This window comes from Anarhichas minor, unplaced genomic scaffold (assembly GCF_050575085.1).
Source record: "Anarhichas minor isolate MPS153535 unplaced genomic scaffold, ASM5057508v1 ptg000012l, whole genome shotgun sequence".
NCBI classification, from domain to species: Eukaryota; Metazoa; Chordata; class Actinopteri; order Perciformes; family Anarhichadidae; genus Anarhichas; species Anarhichas minor.
In genome coordinates this window covers 5,307,311-5,325,791 of record NW_027466458.1, presented here as the reverse complement: position 1 = coordinate 5,325,791, position 18,481 = coordinate 5,307,311, and the positions used below count along the sequence as shown (strand labels likewise).

Genomic DNA, 18,481 nt, shown 5'->3' with positions numbered 1-18,481 from the left:
AATCTTAATTACATGATGGAAAATGTTCCCTTTATTTAGATACTTTTTAGAATATATATCGATATATATATATATATATATATATATATATATATATATATATATATATATATATATATATATATATATATATCTTAATTTGTCCCACACTGTCCCAGCAATGCTGCTGCTGCTCTTATGCACTTTTAAAAAAAACTTACTTTGACATCCTCTAGAAAAACACACCGTAGCCTCTCATTGGTTATTTTGAATGGGGGGCATTTTGTTTCATTAAGTATTTTATCGGTTAAACAAGCCGTTTATCATGTAAATTTGAATATATTAAATCTAAATGTTAAGTTTAGCGGGCTCAGAATATACTTGTTACTTTCTCTGGTTTCATCCTGTCGATCTTAATTCAACGGAACTCGCTCTCCTGAACCGTAGGACGGTCTGTGTGGCCGCGAGACGTCTCAAGGTTCCCATATCCTGCTTTCTTATTTGCAAGTGAAGTGGCTTATTGCAGCTCAGATCAGCACTGTTCATTTTAAATCAATTTACATTAAGTGTTTTCTTTTTTCTAAATGATGAAATGTGTATTCAGTTAGTATTATTTCAAGTGACTGTACATTAAAAATCCAGACAAAATGTAATCAAACCAAACTTTTTATTTTTATTTTTTTTTTCTTCAAAATGTGTTGCATCCCAGCTCTATATTCAATCATGATTCTCTTTTGTATTGAAACGTGTGGGTCTACTTTTTTGCAGCAGCAGCTTGGTGTGTTTTAGTGGGCTGTGGTTCGAGCGCCACAGCTTACCTGTGGGGGGGGGGGGGGACGATGTACGCTGCTTCTAATTTACCAGCAGAACCTGTTGCTGCTTTTCGTGGACTGAAACATATGCTGTACAAGATGGTGGGGGGGGGGGGGGGCAGGAGGCGGGAAACGATCCACTCCCAACACTGATGCGGACTTCACTCGAAAAACCCGACGAGGGACAAATCCACTGACCTTTACGATTAGGTGTCAGGCCTGGTGGTTTCCTCACAGATCAAATCGTTTGGACACAACGATGAGACGACACAACACGGTGCATATATGAGCTTAACGCAGTTACAGTACAAGACTGTCGGAAAAAGACAAAAAAAAAAAAGAATTGTAAAAAGGGCTTTCTGTGTTCACGCTCAACAAACACACCGGAGGCATTGCATTCCTGGGTTTTCTATAAAAGCTTTGGAAGGTTTCTTTTTTCTGTGTATTTACTTTTAGCTGTAAACAATTGTGTGAAAAATGCCTTCAACGAGTACTCAAACGTGAGACGTGCATTAGGTGTGCAGCGACAGCGCTGTGACCCATTTTTACATTCGGTCTCTCTTGTTTTTAGTTTTTTTTTTTTTCATGTGCCATTTTGCAAGATTGAGAATGCCGATGTGTAAAGATGCAGAGGATGATGGGAGGCGGGGCAGAAACTGGACTGGGGGGGGGGGGCTCATGGACCAGAGAGCATTTATCACATCCTGGAATGTAGTTTCAATGTGCTGTGGAGGGAGATGGAGGTCACCGACTGACGAGCTCAGCCAAACGTGTGACTTGTTGGATCAAAAATGATGACGACGTATTGCATACTGGTGCATCCAAAAAATAATTGGAGTATAATTGGTGTTTATTTTTATATCGTCTGTGATTTTCGGCAGTGGAGAGCATCGCAGAATCAACGTCATTTTGCTCCTTTTTTTTGCTTTTTATTCTGGATCATACAACTTGTCTTTTTCTTGCCTGGTTATTTTGTACAGGAAACAAGCATGTTGAACACATATTAGACATGATTTGTCTGGGTCAGAATTGGGCGTTTCTTTGCATAGAGGACTTGGATTTAGTGGCTATTTGGTGTATCTGCAAATGCTCCCTTTTTGTATATTGCAAAGAGTATCGAAGCATTCTGTGGCAATGCTTATCCTACTTAATCTACATTGACAAGCAGCCTTAATGATCTTTTTTATGTGTTTGTTTGGCTATTCCTTGTGTCTATGGCCACTGACTGTACTTGATGACAAGCAACTGGTCGTTACAATGTAAATTTGGGTCTAGTTTCTTTCCGTCTTATTTTTCCTTTTACTCTGTACAGTGATCTGACGTTACAGTAAACTCAGTATTACAAAATATGTAATGTGATGAGTTTTACATAAAGACAGTGCAATGGAAGATAATGCCATTTTGCTACGCATTAGCTTGCGTCTCACTCGTCTTTGGCATTAAAGGGGAATTCCACCAAAACTGACTTGCATTTTTATTCTGCAACGGCAGAGCTTTTTCAGTAGAAATGACTTGAGTTTTTCTTCATATATTTCAAAAGTAATATCAGGTTTGAGCGATAATATTACAAGATCAGAGGCAGTACAATTATGTGACATCAACTTTAATAGTCTGATTGAACTTTTACCACATCTATATGTAGAATCTGCAGTTTTCAGAAACATCAAACTTTTTAGAAAGTTCAGGTCGATGTAGGAACACACGTTCTTCATCTTCAGAGCACATAACGACATAAATGTCCACTTTTCGTAATTAGACCAAATCACTTTTGGTGGAAAGGCCCTTTTAATGTGTAGCTGCCGGCTCTTTCCCTACCTGGATCTCACCCGCACACACCCCTGCTATAGTATCTCCATACATTTACTTGACTGCCTTATGCGCACCAAGCAAAACCTTTATGACAGATAATCGCTTTCCTTCTTTCCTTTCTTTCATGTCAGTAAAGGGGTCTGGGTCCACGGATTGAGCAGATGTTGAAAGCAAAGTGTTTGGGTCAGTTGTCTCCTGACTGGACGAGCAGATGCAGACATGACTACCTCTATGTGAGTCTTCATTGCTAACCACACTGACCAAGCTCCAGTCTGAGGTGTTTCTACCCGTGTACATACAAAGCTGTGTGTTGGCAGCAGGAACTTGGATTTGGACGAACAATTCAACCCCAGTTTGTTTTACTAAGCATCCTTCTGTTTTATTTTGGTTACATGCCTTTACTAAGTATTATTTGGCAAATGAAATGAGGAAACAGTTTGTGTGCTTGGTTGTAAATGACAAACGTAATGCCGCCCCATTGTAAGACAGTTACCCTGAAACCAACGAGCTGCAGAGTACTACTCTGCAAATGAGTGAAAATGACCATGTGTGGTGATGTTCTGTATGTACATACATCTTTTTAACTGTAATAAACCGATACATATTTACAAATTTATGATGTGTTCCTCTCCTATGTTTCAGTAAAAAGTTATCTGAAAAGAATATATTATATTATGCTTTGTAGTTTTAAAACAACACAAAGGTTCACAAGTACCAATAATATTTTGAGAGAGATTTAAAATAAGTTAAGTTGATATTCAATGAATAAGATCTTTTCTTTTTAAACTTTAACCAAGATTTTATAAATTAAGAATTTGTCTTTGGTATTTGTCTTTTTTTGCTTTCGAGGGAGTATTGCTGACAGAGTGAAGACAATATCATCAAAGCTTTTTGTCCAAATTCTCAGAGAAATTATTCAAAGATACAGAGAAATTCAGGGCTCGCTGTCCTCACGTTTTAATTACATCAACTGAATTTATTGTTGCGATTCATTATTTTGGTTACAAAAACATAAGATTGTATTCCAGTGTTTCTATGTCAGAGGCCCGAGCTGTGAGTCTCTGCTCCAGGTCAACACCGTCCCCTGCTGGTGAATTAAAGTCTTAATATGATCAAAGCCGTCTGTATTTCTGTAACACGACCATCTGAAAGTCACTTCTGTCAGGCAAATGAAGTCTATCATCCTGCTTCGTTTCGGTGAAAATGTGTGGAGCTGCGGATGAATTTCCCCACCTGTTTGTCTGCGCCCTGTCGCCTAAAAGGGGCTCGAAATCACCTGTAAAAAAACCAAAGTGGTTACGTTAAAACAGACCCTGAGCGCTCTGACCTCACATTCTTCATCCTCTAAATTGTCTGACCACTTTAAACATTTTCCCACGGCGTCATCCTCCTAAAAGGGGAAAGCTCTTGCACGAGACGACAGGTGTCACTGTATCCTTGCGCTTAGTCTGCACCCTTATGCAACAACAAGCGCCACGACAAACAGCTGTTTACCCAACAGAAGTCAGTGAGTCAGTCCTGTGGCTGCAACGGGCGATGTTATTTTACCAACACGGAAAAACGGGATTATCGGGCTGATATGAGCACTGAGGTGAGCGCTTTGAATAGTCACTCACAGTTTTATCTCTCACGCGATACTTTGACATCCATTGGGCAATTGCCTATCAGATCAGCCATAAAGCTATATTTTTTCAAGAATGAATTTCTGTCAGTTATTTGAAAGGCCAGATCAATGGGGGAGAAAGGGGTCGGTTGTGATGATTTGGTTTCTGCAGGAACAGCTGTGAGCGATGTTGCTCAGTCCAGTCACGCTCAGGTGCATGTCATACTCACACAGCCAATGGGAAGCCACACGCACACTAACAAGTATGAAAAATGGAGGTAATGCTTGATTAAAAAAAAAAAGATTATACAGTCATTGTATAGTAAGTAAAAAAATCCTAGTATATTTTTTGAAAAAATAAATGAAGAAGTCCAGTTTGTCAAAAAAGTCATAAAAAAGCCATAGTCAACAAAAGAGTCAACCAGGTGTCTTAAAAAGTCATAGTCGATATATATGTTGAAAAAAGTATAGCACGTCAGGAAAATAAATCAGGAAAAAGTCATAGTGTAGTATGCCAAATAATAGAATATCAAAAAAAGTCATAAATCATAATATAGTATGTTGAAAAAAATCTTTAAAAAGTCAGGGTCTAGTATGTGGAAAAAAGTCATATTGCATGTCGAAAATATCTTGAAAAAGTCTTAGTATTGTATGTTGAAAAAAAGTCATAAAAAAGACAGTATTGCAAGTGAAAAAAGTATTGTATGTTGAAAAAAAAAGATAAAAAGTCATAATATATGTCAAAAGATTCACAGTATAGTATGTCAAAAATAGTCATAAAATAGTCATACTATGGCAAAAAAAGTAATAGTATAGTACTCATAGTGTAGCATCTCGAAAAAAGTTTAATATCTATATAATGTCTAAAAAAATCATTACAAATCATAGTATAGCATGTTGAAAAAGGTCATAACAAATTATTAGTATAGTATCTCATACAATTTATAAAAAAGTCATAGTATGTTGAAAAAGTCCCAAAAAAGTCATAATATGCCATGTCAAAAAAAGTCTTAAAAGAGTTGTACTATATGGGTAGATGGGGAAACCTCTCTGCTGTTAATGCACAAGAAAACAGGAAGAAGGATATGGTTTCCATTAGCCTGCGTGGACCGCGCTGTCATGGTTTCTCTGCTCGCCTTTCACAGCCCGTCTCTCTACTCCCCCTCCCATCGCTCTCCCGTCACTCCCTCTCTGGAGATGCAGAAAACCCAAGGCCCATTACGTGGGCCACAACCCCAGGTTCATTCGTGGTGCTCTACCACACGGATCTGGTTCATATGGAGCGCCTTCCTTTCATTAATTATTAAGTCATAAATGAGTCATTCTATCGTCTGTCAAAAAAAATATTATTGAAAAGTGACTTTTATTTCTAAATCTGCAGCCTGCCTGTTCGAAGCTCGCTCCTGCCCCAAAAGCATTACTGGGAATCCGCCTGGCCCTGAAGCTTCAAGGAAACCTTTCGGCAAACCCGTCAGCCTCAAGCCTCAAGGTTTGGCGATCTGACACCTGTTCCTTGTTTCGTTTCCAGTCATTTCCAGTGCAGCAACCACCAGCTCCTGCAGAGCAGCAGCAATCACAAGTTACCGTTCTGCTCTTCGTTCTACAGCTGGGTCATCAGTTGCTTACTGCCCCCCTGTGACCTCAAGACTCCATGCCCGAGTTCTAGTGTGGTCCTGTGAACATGTCCATGTTCCCGTCTCCGTGGCCCTCCCTCCTGGTTTCCCTCCGGAGACGTTCTGCCCTGCTCCTGGGCCGTCTGCCTGCGTTCCCTTCTCTGCCTCTGCCCTGCTCCCAGACCATCCGCCTGGGGTCTCATGCTCCGCCCCTGTCCAGCCACCGGGGCCTTCAGCCTGTGGTCCTCTGCTCTGTCCATGTCCAGTCCTCCATTTGTATTAGTTTCCTGGGCACTTCCCGAGTAACAGGTTTGGACCCAAACGCAGATAAGGATGAGGAGGCAACTCAAAAGATATGATGCCAAAAAAAATCAGAGGGCCTCTGGAAACAGAGCCAGACTGTTAGTAGTGTCAGAAAAATATCATGATATAGTACGTCATAACAAATGTAATGCCTAAAAAAAACATTGTATGAAAAAATGGTAGGTCAGAATTTCTTTTTGAGAATGTATAAGGTTGGACCATGACGAAAATGTGTGTAAGAGTAGCAGGATTTGAATAGATTGATTTTACATCATTAAAAAAATTAGAAAGCACTTTAATCCAGTGGACGCGACCATGTCCAAGACACCACAGCCTCCCACAGTTACTCAGGGATTTCTTTCTCCAAGCAGCCCTCCCAGAGTGATTTTAAATTTACCAAAGAAGACCACAAACAGTGCATTGAATTGTGTGACGGCGAGTCAGAGCTTTTGTGGTAAGAAGGGGTTCCAGTTCCAGGAAGACTCTGGGACTTTGGAAAATGATAAATCCCCCGACGGATGAAATCTGAAGAAATGTTGTTTTCTTTTTCTTGATTTGCGGAAATGATGCAAAATAACAATCAGTTATGTTCATAAGTTCATATGTTCATAAACGTGACAGGAAGGACTTTTTAATTTAGTATTTGCATGTTCTCTACTTTTTGCAGTGTTGTGTGAGTATTTGCAATTGTAATTTCAAAGCAACTTTGGTATCTCGCTAAAACTAAAATTGCTTTCTATCATGGCTGACACTGATGTTAGTTGAGATAAAACGGAACCTCTCCATGAGTTAAAGGAGCAGTGCGTCGGAATAAGTGACATCTAGCGGTGAGGTTGCAGATTGCATACAACTCAATACCCCGCCTCTCACCGTAGGTACCTGAAGTTCATGATAAAATAGCATACGAAAATTGTAAAAAATAAAAAATAAAAAATAAAAGTCAGACTGGTAAGCCTCCCTTGAGGCTGAACTGCTCAACCCGGGCCTGTCAAGTGGTCAAGTAGCGCCTGTTAGCACCTTAGGCTAATTGTACCATTTAGCAGCCAGTAGCCAATCAGAGGGTAGAGTATGGGCGGGTCTACCCGCAAGTCATACTGGGTAGACACACCCGCACACGCGCAAAATGAATCGAGCAGCTGGCAGGGATTGGGCGCTGACACTCACCCTTCCTTTTCCAAGCGTGACGGAGAACACATTACAAAGGGAGCATAATAAAGGGAAAGGCTCTCGCTAGAGTCAGCGTTTTTACTGTAACATGGCTGACTTAGTGAAGAGAACAAGCTCCCTGTGTAGATATAAACGGCTCAGATAACAAAACACTATAGTTTCAGGTGATACTAAACATATTTATGAATAGCAGTAACTATTAAACTATTATATCATATTTGTGAGCAAGTTTTACATCTCTGTTTTGTAAAAACTAATATAAATGACAACATATTGCCTCACATACTGCTGGTTTATTTCATATTTATCTAAAATAAGTATTAACCAACAAAACCAACCAATGAACTTGTTTTTAAGAGTAAACTTACGTGAACTGTTCCATGTCTGCTGCCATCACCTACAAGCCTTAAGCCTGTAGAGAAAGTAAACAAGATGGATCTTGTTTTTCATGGACATGAAAAACAAATATAATTTTGACAGCTAAATATCATCCAGTGAAACAGCACTGGGCAAATGACATGAGGTGTCAGATAATGTTAAATATTTGCCTTGTTAAAACTGTCTCCAATTGTTACACTGAATAAAACAAACACACTTTAGAAACTTTAAACATTTGCTCTGGAAATGCATTTAAAATGATGAAATCTATATTGTAAACAAAAATGTTACAGTTGAACCCGGCTCCTCTTGGTCTGTTCAAACACAATGTCGTCTATACTGCACATTTAAAGCAGTTTTAAACGCCACAACACACTGTGGGAAGATTAAAATCTCCCCAAAAAGGGCACTTATTTTAAAAACTCAGACCTCAGTAAAGTGTGGATGAATAATATCGTGCACCTCTAACACTGCTCCCAGGTCAGATCTGTAAACACCAAAGTAAACGATCAGAAGTTTCCTTTGGCCAAATCATCTACAGGTCTGAGAATCAGTCTGAGTCTGAATAAATAAATAAAGTTTAGACAAAGAAATAAAGGGCCTCTCTTTACGTCCACGTGGTGTGGCTCTGGCTGCTGCTTAGCAACGGAGTATAGCACCTGCACTGCAAGAAATATCTGCCCCAACAGGTCCTGGAGTTTACTCTTTAACTATTGTCTATTTTTTGAGTCTTTGAATTTGTGTTTTATTGTTTTCAGCTCAGTTTCAGAAATGCCATATAATAATAGTTTAAGAAACAAATCAAGAAGATGCTGACATCACAGTGTAATCCAGCACATTTTGGCAGAGTTGTTTGTCAACAAACACACTTTTTATGGAAAATGAAATTGAAGGCGAGAGTGTTAATTATCATTCATTATCATAAACACCTCTCTCTACTGTATCCTCTCTCAAATCAAAAATAAAACCCCTGCATTTCTCTTTTAAAGATGAATACATTTAATGCACTTTTATTTAATTATTTATTAGAATTTTACTGCACTGTAACTTTGTTTTGTTTATGTTTTAGTATTTTATTCTACTGGTGTTTTATTTTTGTTTGGTTTCCATTATTTTTTTACCTCATAAATAAACTTGTTTCGATCACTTAGTTGCCCTTTTATTATGTATTTACTTAGTCTATATGCATTACGACAGAAGTATGTACAGGGGGGGACACAATAACAGAAACACTCGAATGCAGACCATTTTAACAACAAATACTAAAACTTCAGAGTTGACCACTCACCTGAATACGTATGGTGTCAATGGCATGTGGTGGCATGTGTACCTGTATTCAACACCTGTACCTATAGCCTATGTATGTCCACGTGTAATACTTTTCTTTTCCTTGCTGGTGATGATTCATTTTGATGGCGTTTTCTTCCTGCAATTCCTTCACTACTATACAAGCGCATTAGTGTTTGGTGTTGTTAGACCCACATGTCTGTCCATGTTGACACTCTGTGAACGCACAGTGAGCGGAACACTTTTTGCAGCGTGCGGGCTATAAAGAGAGGGAGTGGCGCACTGGTTAACACTGAGAAGAGAGGACCCGCACACAGACAGCAGCACGGCGGCGCCCGGGATAACATGATTAGCGCTCTATTAGGTCCGCGACTGAGCACCACTAGATGCAGCACAGGGACCATTGTGTCGGGAAGGAGAGGAGACACGGAGGGAAGACTTCACGCTTGATCCGCCTCATGGATCGTATTTGCTTCCTATTGATCTGTTTAAAGAAGTTACCCACTGACAGCTTTTTTCATGCCCGTGCGTCTCAGAGAGGTTGTGCCACCGCTTTCTTGCTCAGGTAATATAATTTCGTACTTTATATGCCATTTAAAAAAAATGCTATTCAGGGTAAAGAGCTGATATACTGCTTGAGCTAATTATAGTTGTAATAATGTAAAGTATGTCATAATTGATTTAAAAGTGTAAATAGCGTTGAAGCTATCTGATTTTTCCTCTTGTTGCCTCATATTTTCAGATGAATTGACAGCCTTATAAACGATAAGCGCTTCCCCTCAAAGAGGTTGTACACGATGAAAGAGAAAAATCCGGGAAAGCCTCAGAGGAGTGATTCAGTTCCTTCCCTTCACAGCCCTGCTGTGAGTTACTAGCTCCGTCCTTCCTGGTGATGATATTTGTTAACCTCAGGGGAACTCACATAGGAAGTGGGCCAATCTACTCCAATGGGGTTTGACAACGAGACCAATCAGACTCTTCCAGACTTGGCCCCGTACAGCCTCCGGATCTCACTGCCGCTCACTGTGCTGGTGGGAATCATGATCTCGCTGACAGTGTTTGGCAACGTGCTGGTGGTCATAGCTGTGTTTACAAGCCGGGCCCTGAGGGCTCCGCAGAACTTATTCTTGGTGTCTTTGGCATCGGCAGACATTTTGGTTGCTACCCTCGTGATGCCTTTTTCCTTGGCCAATGAGCTCATGGGATACTGGTACTTTGGTGAGGTGTGGTGTGAGATATACCTGGCGCTTGATGTTCTTTTCTGCACCGCCTCCATCGCCCACCTCTGTGCCATCAGCTTAGACCGCTACTGGTCCATCACACAGGCCATCCAGTACAACCTGAAGAGGACGCCGCGACGCATCAAGTGCATCATCGTCATCGTGTGGGTCATTGCGGCGGTTATCTCCTTCCCGCCTCTTATCACCATGGAGAAAGAAAACAGCGAGGAGGAGCCTGTGTGTAAGATCAATAATGACAAGTGGTACGTCATCTCCTCCTGCATCGGCTCCTTCTTCCTCCCCTGCGTCATCATGGTCCTGGTTTACGTGCGGATCTACCAGATCGCCAAGAAGAGGACACGGGCGCCGCCGGGAGACAGGAAGCGGAAGGAGATGCCAAAGACGGCGACTGTTGCTGCCGCCAACCAGAAGGAGAACGGCGCGGGTGCAGGTGGCACCGAGGAGCGCCTCTGCCACGAGAAGCTGAATGGCGAGCAGGACATCGAGCTGAAGGAGGGAGTGGGAGGAGAAGAAGGAGCCGATGAGGAGAAGGGCGAGGTCAATGGGGTGGACCTTGAAGAGTCATCCTCCTCTGACCACAAAGTGAACAATCCCTGCTCGATCAAAAAGAAAATGGCCAAGGGGAAAACCAAACTGAGCCAAATCAAACCGGGGGATGACGGCGTCCAGAAGAGGACATCAAGCACCAAGGGCAGCCGCTGGAAGGGTCGACAGAACCGGGAGAAACGCTTCACCTTCGTCCTGGCCGTGGTCATTGGTGTGTTTGTCATCTGCTGGTTTCCCTTTTTCTTTACATACATGCTGATGACGCTGTGCGAGTCCTGCCCGGTGCCCGACACCCTGTTCAAGTTCTTCTTCTGGTTTGGCTACTGCAACAGTGCGCTGAACCCCATCATTTACACCATCTTCAACAATGACTTCAGGAGGTCATTCAAAAAGATACTGTGCAAGAGGGACACTAGAAGATATGTATGATGGACTCTATCTTTATGTACATACTTTTTTTTACTATAATGTACATAAAATATAAAATACATAGACCATTGCGCATGGGTCAGTGGCTTGTACGCTCTCGGTGTAACTGCTTGAAAAGGTTTTCCCAGGATGAGCTTTACGTGCAGCATCTTTTCAAAACATCCACCGCAACACCACAGAGAGTCTATAACACAACACCACAGTGAAACCATGTTTTTATTTTAAATTGTATTATTATTTTTATAAATGAAACAAACATAGTGAAGTCATGCTAGGTGTTGTACTTTAAGACAGTATGTTGTGCAAATTGACCTGTCTGAATATTTGTCTATTTTTCCGTTGTTCTGGATACAGTATTGCCATTTTGTATAATATGACCAAAATGATGGTGACGGGGGTTAGGATGATGATGAGAATTACAATGATCATCATGATGACGATGATAATGATGATGAATATGATGAAGTGTGGGAAGAAGGCTGGCTCTTTAAAGAATAAAATCAATTTCCTGAACTGGTCTCAAGGCTCTACAGCAATTTAAAGCATCAAGTTAGTGACAATATCTCATTGTATGTTGGACTGCGTGGTTACACACACACACATAGTAAAAACAGTCTTTTCATGACTTTTGGGGACATTAAATTGACTTACCATATATATATATATAAATTATATATAACCCTTACCCTGACCTTAAACCAAGTCTTCACCCTAAAATGTAATGGTTTACGTTATGGGGACGTGCATTGTCCCCACAATGTGACTGTGTAAACAGATTTACTAAATCCCTACAATAAAGGTAAAACTCGGTAAAAACATACACGTGTACACACACACACACACACACACACACACACACACTATGAAGGCAAAGATATGCGGAAAGGCAGAAATAGAGTCTGTTGTAGAAAACATTTGAGTCTGAATTTGCATTCAGAACGTGAGCTGGTGTTAAGGGAGAGTTCCCAAAATGCAAAGCTGCTGTGATCCATGTGAAGGTGTGAAAACGTTTTGACCCATGAGTCCTCTTGTGCAGTGAATGGTCTGTTGAATCTGACCTTTGCTAGAGATTAACAAGGAGCTCAGTTCTGACCGTAATGGGCCCCGAATGGAATATGTATAAATGTTCTTTGGTTCTCGGATTAATGACGGAGGTCTTCATTCTGAGATGTCAGATTCCCAAAAAATTGAATTACATGTTATATCTTTTTGAATCTTACAAGTGAGTGTTTGCTCTCAGAGGCCGTTTCTAAATCAATTGTGAATGCTAAATACAGTTGCACTGCGAGGCATGGGAAGTGGAGAAGTAACGGTTCATTTGTTGCTTTGTGTTACCACGGTATGCGTCGTTAAGAAGACATGGAGCTTGTCAAACCAGAACCTGATCGACTGCTCTCTCCCGCTCTCTCTCTGCTCAAGTCTAGGAGAATGGGTGAATAAAACAAAGGAGCGACTATCATTTGTGCGGCGAATACAGAAAATAGAGCTTCTCCCGGCGGAGGGAGTGTAAGTAAATGCATTCCTTTTGACAGTCAGGAAGGCAGGTGAACAGCGCTCTCCTCAGAAAGCTAAATGGTTCTCCTAGGAGTCTCTCTCTCTCTCAGTATATCATTCATTTCGTCCAACAGAGCCTGGTGCATTCAGTGTTTCCCAGCGTGTTCACATGTGTAAGTGTTTGAGTCTGTGAGAAAGAGGGAGTGTGTGAGAATGTGCATGTGTGCGTTTGCAGTGCATATAAACAGACGGGGTGAGCTCCCACTGGACAGAGAAGCTTGTGGTTGTGCCGATGCTCCATGTTCAGTGTTGTGGAAGATTTCGAGGGGAAAAAAAGATTCTAGAACACTTTCTCTAAACATTAGGAGCTGACAGAGCCCTGATGTACACACTTTTGTTTTTCTACTCTTAGGGTCTTTAAAGTTAGTATCTTCTGGCAACAAGTTAATTATCTTGTGCTCACAACATTTAACTTTTATTTATATGTATAGTTGAGTGTTAGTTCATGAGCTCATTTTAATCTGCAGTCCCTGGGCCCGGCCTCCTCCGGGTGGCCGGGCTCAGCCTTAGAGATAGGGTAAGGAGCTCGGTCATCAGGAGGGAGCTTGGAGTCGAGCCGCTACTCCTTCGCGTCGAAAGGAGTCAGCTGAGGTGGTTCGGGCATCTAATTAGGATGCCTCCTGGACGCCTCCCACTGGAGGTTTTCCAGGCACGTCCAACTGGGAAGAGACCCCGGGGAAGACCCAGAACACGCTGGAGGGATTACATCTCCCAGCTGGCCTGGGAATGCCTCGGGATCCCCCAGAATGAGCTGGAACATGTTGCCGGTGAGAGGGAAGTCTGGGTCAGCCTGCTTGGCCTGTTGCCACCGCGACCCGACCCCGGATAAGCGGAGGAAAATGGATGGATGGATGGATGGATGGATGGTCCCTGGGCAGGTTATTACAAATGAGTGGCATAATGTTATCGATACAATGCTTCAGCAATTAATACAATACAATATAATACATGAATACATTACAAAAGTAGCAGATATGTAAAAACAATTCAGAGTATGTTACTCCTGATTACAGGTTTGGTTTGCTTTGAGCCATCTCCTTAGTTTCTGTTTTAAGAATAGGTAATTAGTGCTCTGGCTTGCCCAAACGTACTACATCTGGATTGTACAACACAGTCCCCTCTGGTAGTTATCCTCATTGCCCTCCGTTTACTATTCTTTTGCATTATTAACTGACTCAGTGTGGGAGGTTCAAGCCTATGTAAAACCTTAAAGACGAGACAAGCATCTACAAATTGTTTACAACTGCAAAAACTATCATAATTAAATGAATTGTACTTTTATAATTATCCTGTGGCACAAGATAGAAACAAATATCACATTTCAGTTGTGAAACAAGAACAAATTCATTTAGAAGTAAAATCCTTTTAGCATTTTCTTTCACATTTGCACTTTTTATTCCAATTAAATTAGATTCTGGTTCGTTTTGGGCAAGTGTGAAATAGCACTTGGATGCTGACCAAAACATCTGCATTGGAGACCCTTGACTCTGGAGCGTCTGGTTTGTGGTGGGAATGTGATCCGACCCAACTACCAGGTGTACTCTGCAAGTTTGAGCTGAACTATTCCTGTAGCCAGGTGTGCTTTGCTCTCTGGAATGCAGTAGAGAACGCAAATTGTAGCAGTTTGTGTCGTAGAAATAGCAGCTAGCCGGAGAATGAACCAAGGTCTCACCTGGACTTGCCTCAAAGTGCATTCAGCATTCTGCTGGTATATAGTTTTGCCCCAATTATTACCATGGAGTGAAAGCCAACTCCACTGTTGCTCCACGTTAACTTGCCCTTTATTTTTTATTTTTCAAAAATAACGTTGTTACAATGCCATAGAAAAATCCTGCTCGCTGCGGCAGTGACGGCATTAACAGTCAGTCGGCACCAAATGAAGAGGAGGAGGAAAGAGTCTGGACAGATGAGCAGCAACGGACAAGATCAGGCTGCTGCTATGGACCACCCAGCAGGTGATGCATGTGGTGACTGTTAACAGAGCCAGCCAGTAAGCAGCACCACCACCAATGCTGTACCATTCAGGTGACTCAAACTTATCTCTTATTTGTGGTTCAGAGCGGTGTATTTTGTTAATGCGTGGTTGGCTTTAAGTTAGTGTAGCGTGCCTGCACTGTAAATCCTTTGACAGGTGAATTTATTTCTATTGTGCTTTTGGCTTTGAGTGCTCCTGTAAATCCTGTTGAGACTCAGGTGAATGTAATGTCTTAGTTTGTATGTTGGCGTTAATTGTGTGTGGGCCTATGTGCGCTGTAAATCTTGTTGAGGTATACAGGTAAATTGGGGATGAGACTGGTCCAGGCAATAATTGCCTAGGCCGAATATTGTTCCCAGTTTGACTCTGGCTGAGAGACTAAATATGGAAGCTAGTCTCTTGATTCGCCAAACTAAGACTGCTGAAGCCTCATTGTGAATGGCTTTTGAATGCATTTCTGCACAGAACGAGGACTTATGTTTGTCTCATCTTTCCCTCCTTTTCCTCTCGGTTTGCCTCTCCGTACCTCACACATCAGCAAGCAGCAGTGATATCATTAGGCAGATGTGCTTGCTGACTGCCTGAAGAATGCAGCTGTTGAAGTCAGCAGACACCTTCCCCTCAACACACACACTTACCCTCTGGGTATATAGGGGACATGGATCATCAGGTTAGAGTGCACATCTGTCTCCAGAAGGCTAATCATGGTGGTTAAGAGCAGCTACCATTCAAAGAGACAGGAACAAAATGTCAGCAGCTGCAAAAATCATACAGGACAAACAATCATTTTTAGTTGGGGGGGTGTGGGCGTTGTGGGGGGGATGAAGTTGCATGTGACTTGGCTGCCTCGCATTTGAGATTGAGTCTGTGTTTGCTTCTGTGCATGTATGTGTGTGTAGATGTGGGAGGATGGGCGAGTCTGCTTTGTACACGTGTACTGTAGGTGGCCGGGGGGGAAGAGGTCTGATGACGATGAGTGTTGACTGAGGCACCCACATGCTACAACCTGTACATATTTTTTCATTTTTATTTTGTTTACTGTGACATCCACCTATTCGAGGTGGCTACAGGATACATTATTATTCCTAATGATACTAATGACTCACTCTTGCTTTGCCATACTTTTATTTGCTTTTCTTCAATGCAGCAATTTCACGGTGGGTCTGTGTTTGTCATCTAAATGATATTTTACACCATCCAGGAACATATTATTTAGTGGGATCATGTTTTCTAACAGTCTAAAAGTGTTTCAGAGATATAATTTAAAAGGGAGACTCATTAACGACGGGGCTGATTAGCTGTCAGGCCTTTGGGTCTAATTGGAGACACAAAATAACGGTGGCCAGTGGATATTTCCCTGGGAAATAATTTGTCTAGACAAATCTATTTTCCAGGAGCTCATTATGATCGAGAGCAATCAGCTCCCATCATTCCCAAAGACCTCACGGCATTATGCGACGTGATTATTAGAAATGTGAGGTAATTCACTGGTGGTTGAAGAAAAGGAGACAGTGCAGGGTTTGACGTTCCACTGCCTGAGCTGCAGGGGCTCTAATTTCTACCTGAAATATGTATGTATGTATGTATGTATGTATGTGCGCACACACACACACACACACACACACACACACACACACACACACACACACACACACACACACACACACACCATTGCTGTCCATATACATCCAAAATGTAAACTTGAATATGAGCTAAGAAAACTAACTAATGAAATTAGGTTTTAATTGGTTAATTTATCTTTAGAAGTATTTCTGTAATACTCCCTCAAGTATCACCAGCGAGCGTTTAACAGAGGTGGAAGATTAAAAAAACAAACCAACACATTCACAGCTGCTGGCACACCGTGGCTCTGTAATTATCGCAGATAAAAGCTGAGTTGAGCTGTCCATTATTCAGGCTCTTTGTGCTGGAACTACTTTGTCTCTCAACGAGTGACGGACAGCAGAGAAGAATATCTGTTTGGTGACACGGGAACAGCAAAGTCAGTGTGAGGCAGAGAGGGCAGTTGAAGTGGGTTGCTGTAGTGTGTGTAATGACTGTCTAGTGTGTGCTGATGGACAGGCTGGTGGGCGTTTGAAGGAGATTATACCTGAGCACTCTGGTGGCCCTTAATGATGGTGACTAAGATGGTCAGTGAGCTTGTTGTGTCGTGAATTTGGCCAACTGTTTGTTTTGATGTTTATCTTTGATTATTTCATACTGCAGCTCTAAAGTTTTTTCTCCTATGCCAGTTGGACTGTTTCAGTGTGTAAAGGGTAAATGGACGGTGCTTGTATTGCGCTTTTCTAGTCTTCCGACCACTCAAAGTGCTTTAACTACATGTCACCATTCACCCATTCACACCCATGCAAGGTGCCACCTGACAATCAGGACTCTAACATTCATACCCATACATACGCCGCAGGCAGAGCAGGAGCAATTAAGGGTTAAGTGTCTTTCCCAAGGACACATCGACATGGACTAGCGGAGCCGGGGATCAAACCACCGATCCTCTGATAGAAGGACGTCCCTGCTCTACCACTGAGCCACAGTCGCCCATGTGTAGATTGGATTGGATTAGAAAACTCATACAGACAACAAACTATGTAGACTTTACATTCACAGTACACAACCAACGCAAATATCAAACAGAACGAACAAATGGACATTCAACAAACATATGTTTGCAACTGTACAAAATGCTTGTTTATTGGTGTGTGCTGATGCGTGACCGACTTGAAAATGTGATTTTTAGGCTGCAACGAGTGTCCATAATCACATGTTCATTGCTAGACTGATTTATTGTGTTTTTGTGAGAAGAACTCAGCACAATGGTGGCACCCTTGACAGAAGGTCAGAGGTCACAACTGCAGTTTATTGACCAGGTGCTTGCAGGTTACTTTGAATAGATCTCATGTGGAATGGTAACATTGTTCTTTATCATTTGTGTTCATTCAATAAAAAAAAATGCATAATTTCCTGTGCAGCACAACATCAGCCCATAGATCACAATAGATCAGAATATGCAATTCTAGAGGGTTGTATGCCTCCTTACAACATATAGGTGTCAACTACAATGCTGGTAATTTTCTAAGTAAATCTTTTACGATGAAAAAGTCATTTAATTTCAAAGCCATTCTGGGAAATCTCATACATTAGGACTCTAAAGGGCAGGCTACTAAAGAATGTGAACCTGTGAGGTGTTGTCAGTAAACTGCACACAGATACAACCTGACTAGGCTCTGGTGTTTTCTACCAAACAGATGCTTCATGCTTAAGATCTCTTAGTATGTCCAGCTCACTCACTGCTGTAATAATAATAATGTCTTTTTTCACTAATTTTCACACTTATATTTGGTGATCACAAAAATGTCTTTAAACAACAACATGCATGTAGTGACATCACTTTGCACCCACTGAGCCCGTCGACTTCAAACCTGTGAGAACAGCGCAGAGAAACTACCGTAAACAAGGAAATCTCTCGTGTGACATAACCAACAGCGCTTCAACTTTGGCAGCAAATTGTTATCTAATGTTTAAAGTAATAAATGTTTCAGAGACATCCAAAACCTACCTTGTAAAGATATGAAAGAAGCATTGAAAAACAAAACTTGTTGGGCACAAAACAAGTTGTCATAGGATAAATAGGATGTGTTTTCCTCTTTCATTGTAAGTCTCCAGTTCATCTTGAACTACTGAGGTTGTACATTTTATAGTACCATGGATTTACAGGCCCCATTTCCACTGGCTCCACTGATCAGGTTTTTATTACCAAAGTCAAAGAG

General features: G+C 41.5%; 1 protein-coding gene and 1 long non-coding RNA gene across 5 annotated transcripts; both read left to right on the top strand.

Moving 5' to 3' along the window:
• The first annotated feature begins 89 nt into the window (after positions 1-89).
• Positions 90-7,896, top strand: LOC142948382 (uncharacterized). 2 transcript variants are annotated; one of them, XR_012953505.1, is made up of 3 exons: positions 90-4,191; positions 4,376-5,692; positions 5,810-7,896. It is a non-coding gene; the product is annotated as an uncharacterized LOC142948382 (long non-coding RNA). The 2 variants fall into 2 exon arrangements; XR_012953504.1 differs by having other exon boundaries at positions 90-5,692.
• Positions 7,897-9,898: 2,002 nt separating this feature from the next.
• On the top strand, positions 9,899-11,167 carry adra2a (adrenoceptor alpha 2A). 3 transcript variants are annotated; one of them, XM_076090385.1, is made up of 2 exons: positions 9,977-10,576; positions 10,634-11,167. In XM_076090385.1, the coding sequence occupies exons 1-2, from the start codon at positions 9,992-9,994 to the stop codon at positions 11,165-11,167; spliced, it is 1,119 nt and encodes a 372-aa protein (XP_075946500.1). In that variant the 5' UTR covers positions 9,977-9,991. The 3 variants fall into 3 exon arrangements, with proteins under 3 accessions (XP_075946498.1, XP_075946500.1, XP_075946499.1); XM_076090384.1 differs by having other exon boundaries at positions 9,977-10,690; positions 10,721-11,167; XM_076090383.1 differs by having other exon boundaries at positions 9,899-11,167.
• The last annotated feature ends 7,314 nt before the right edge of the window (positions 11,168-18,481 follow it).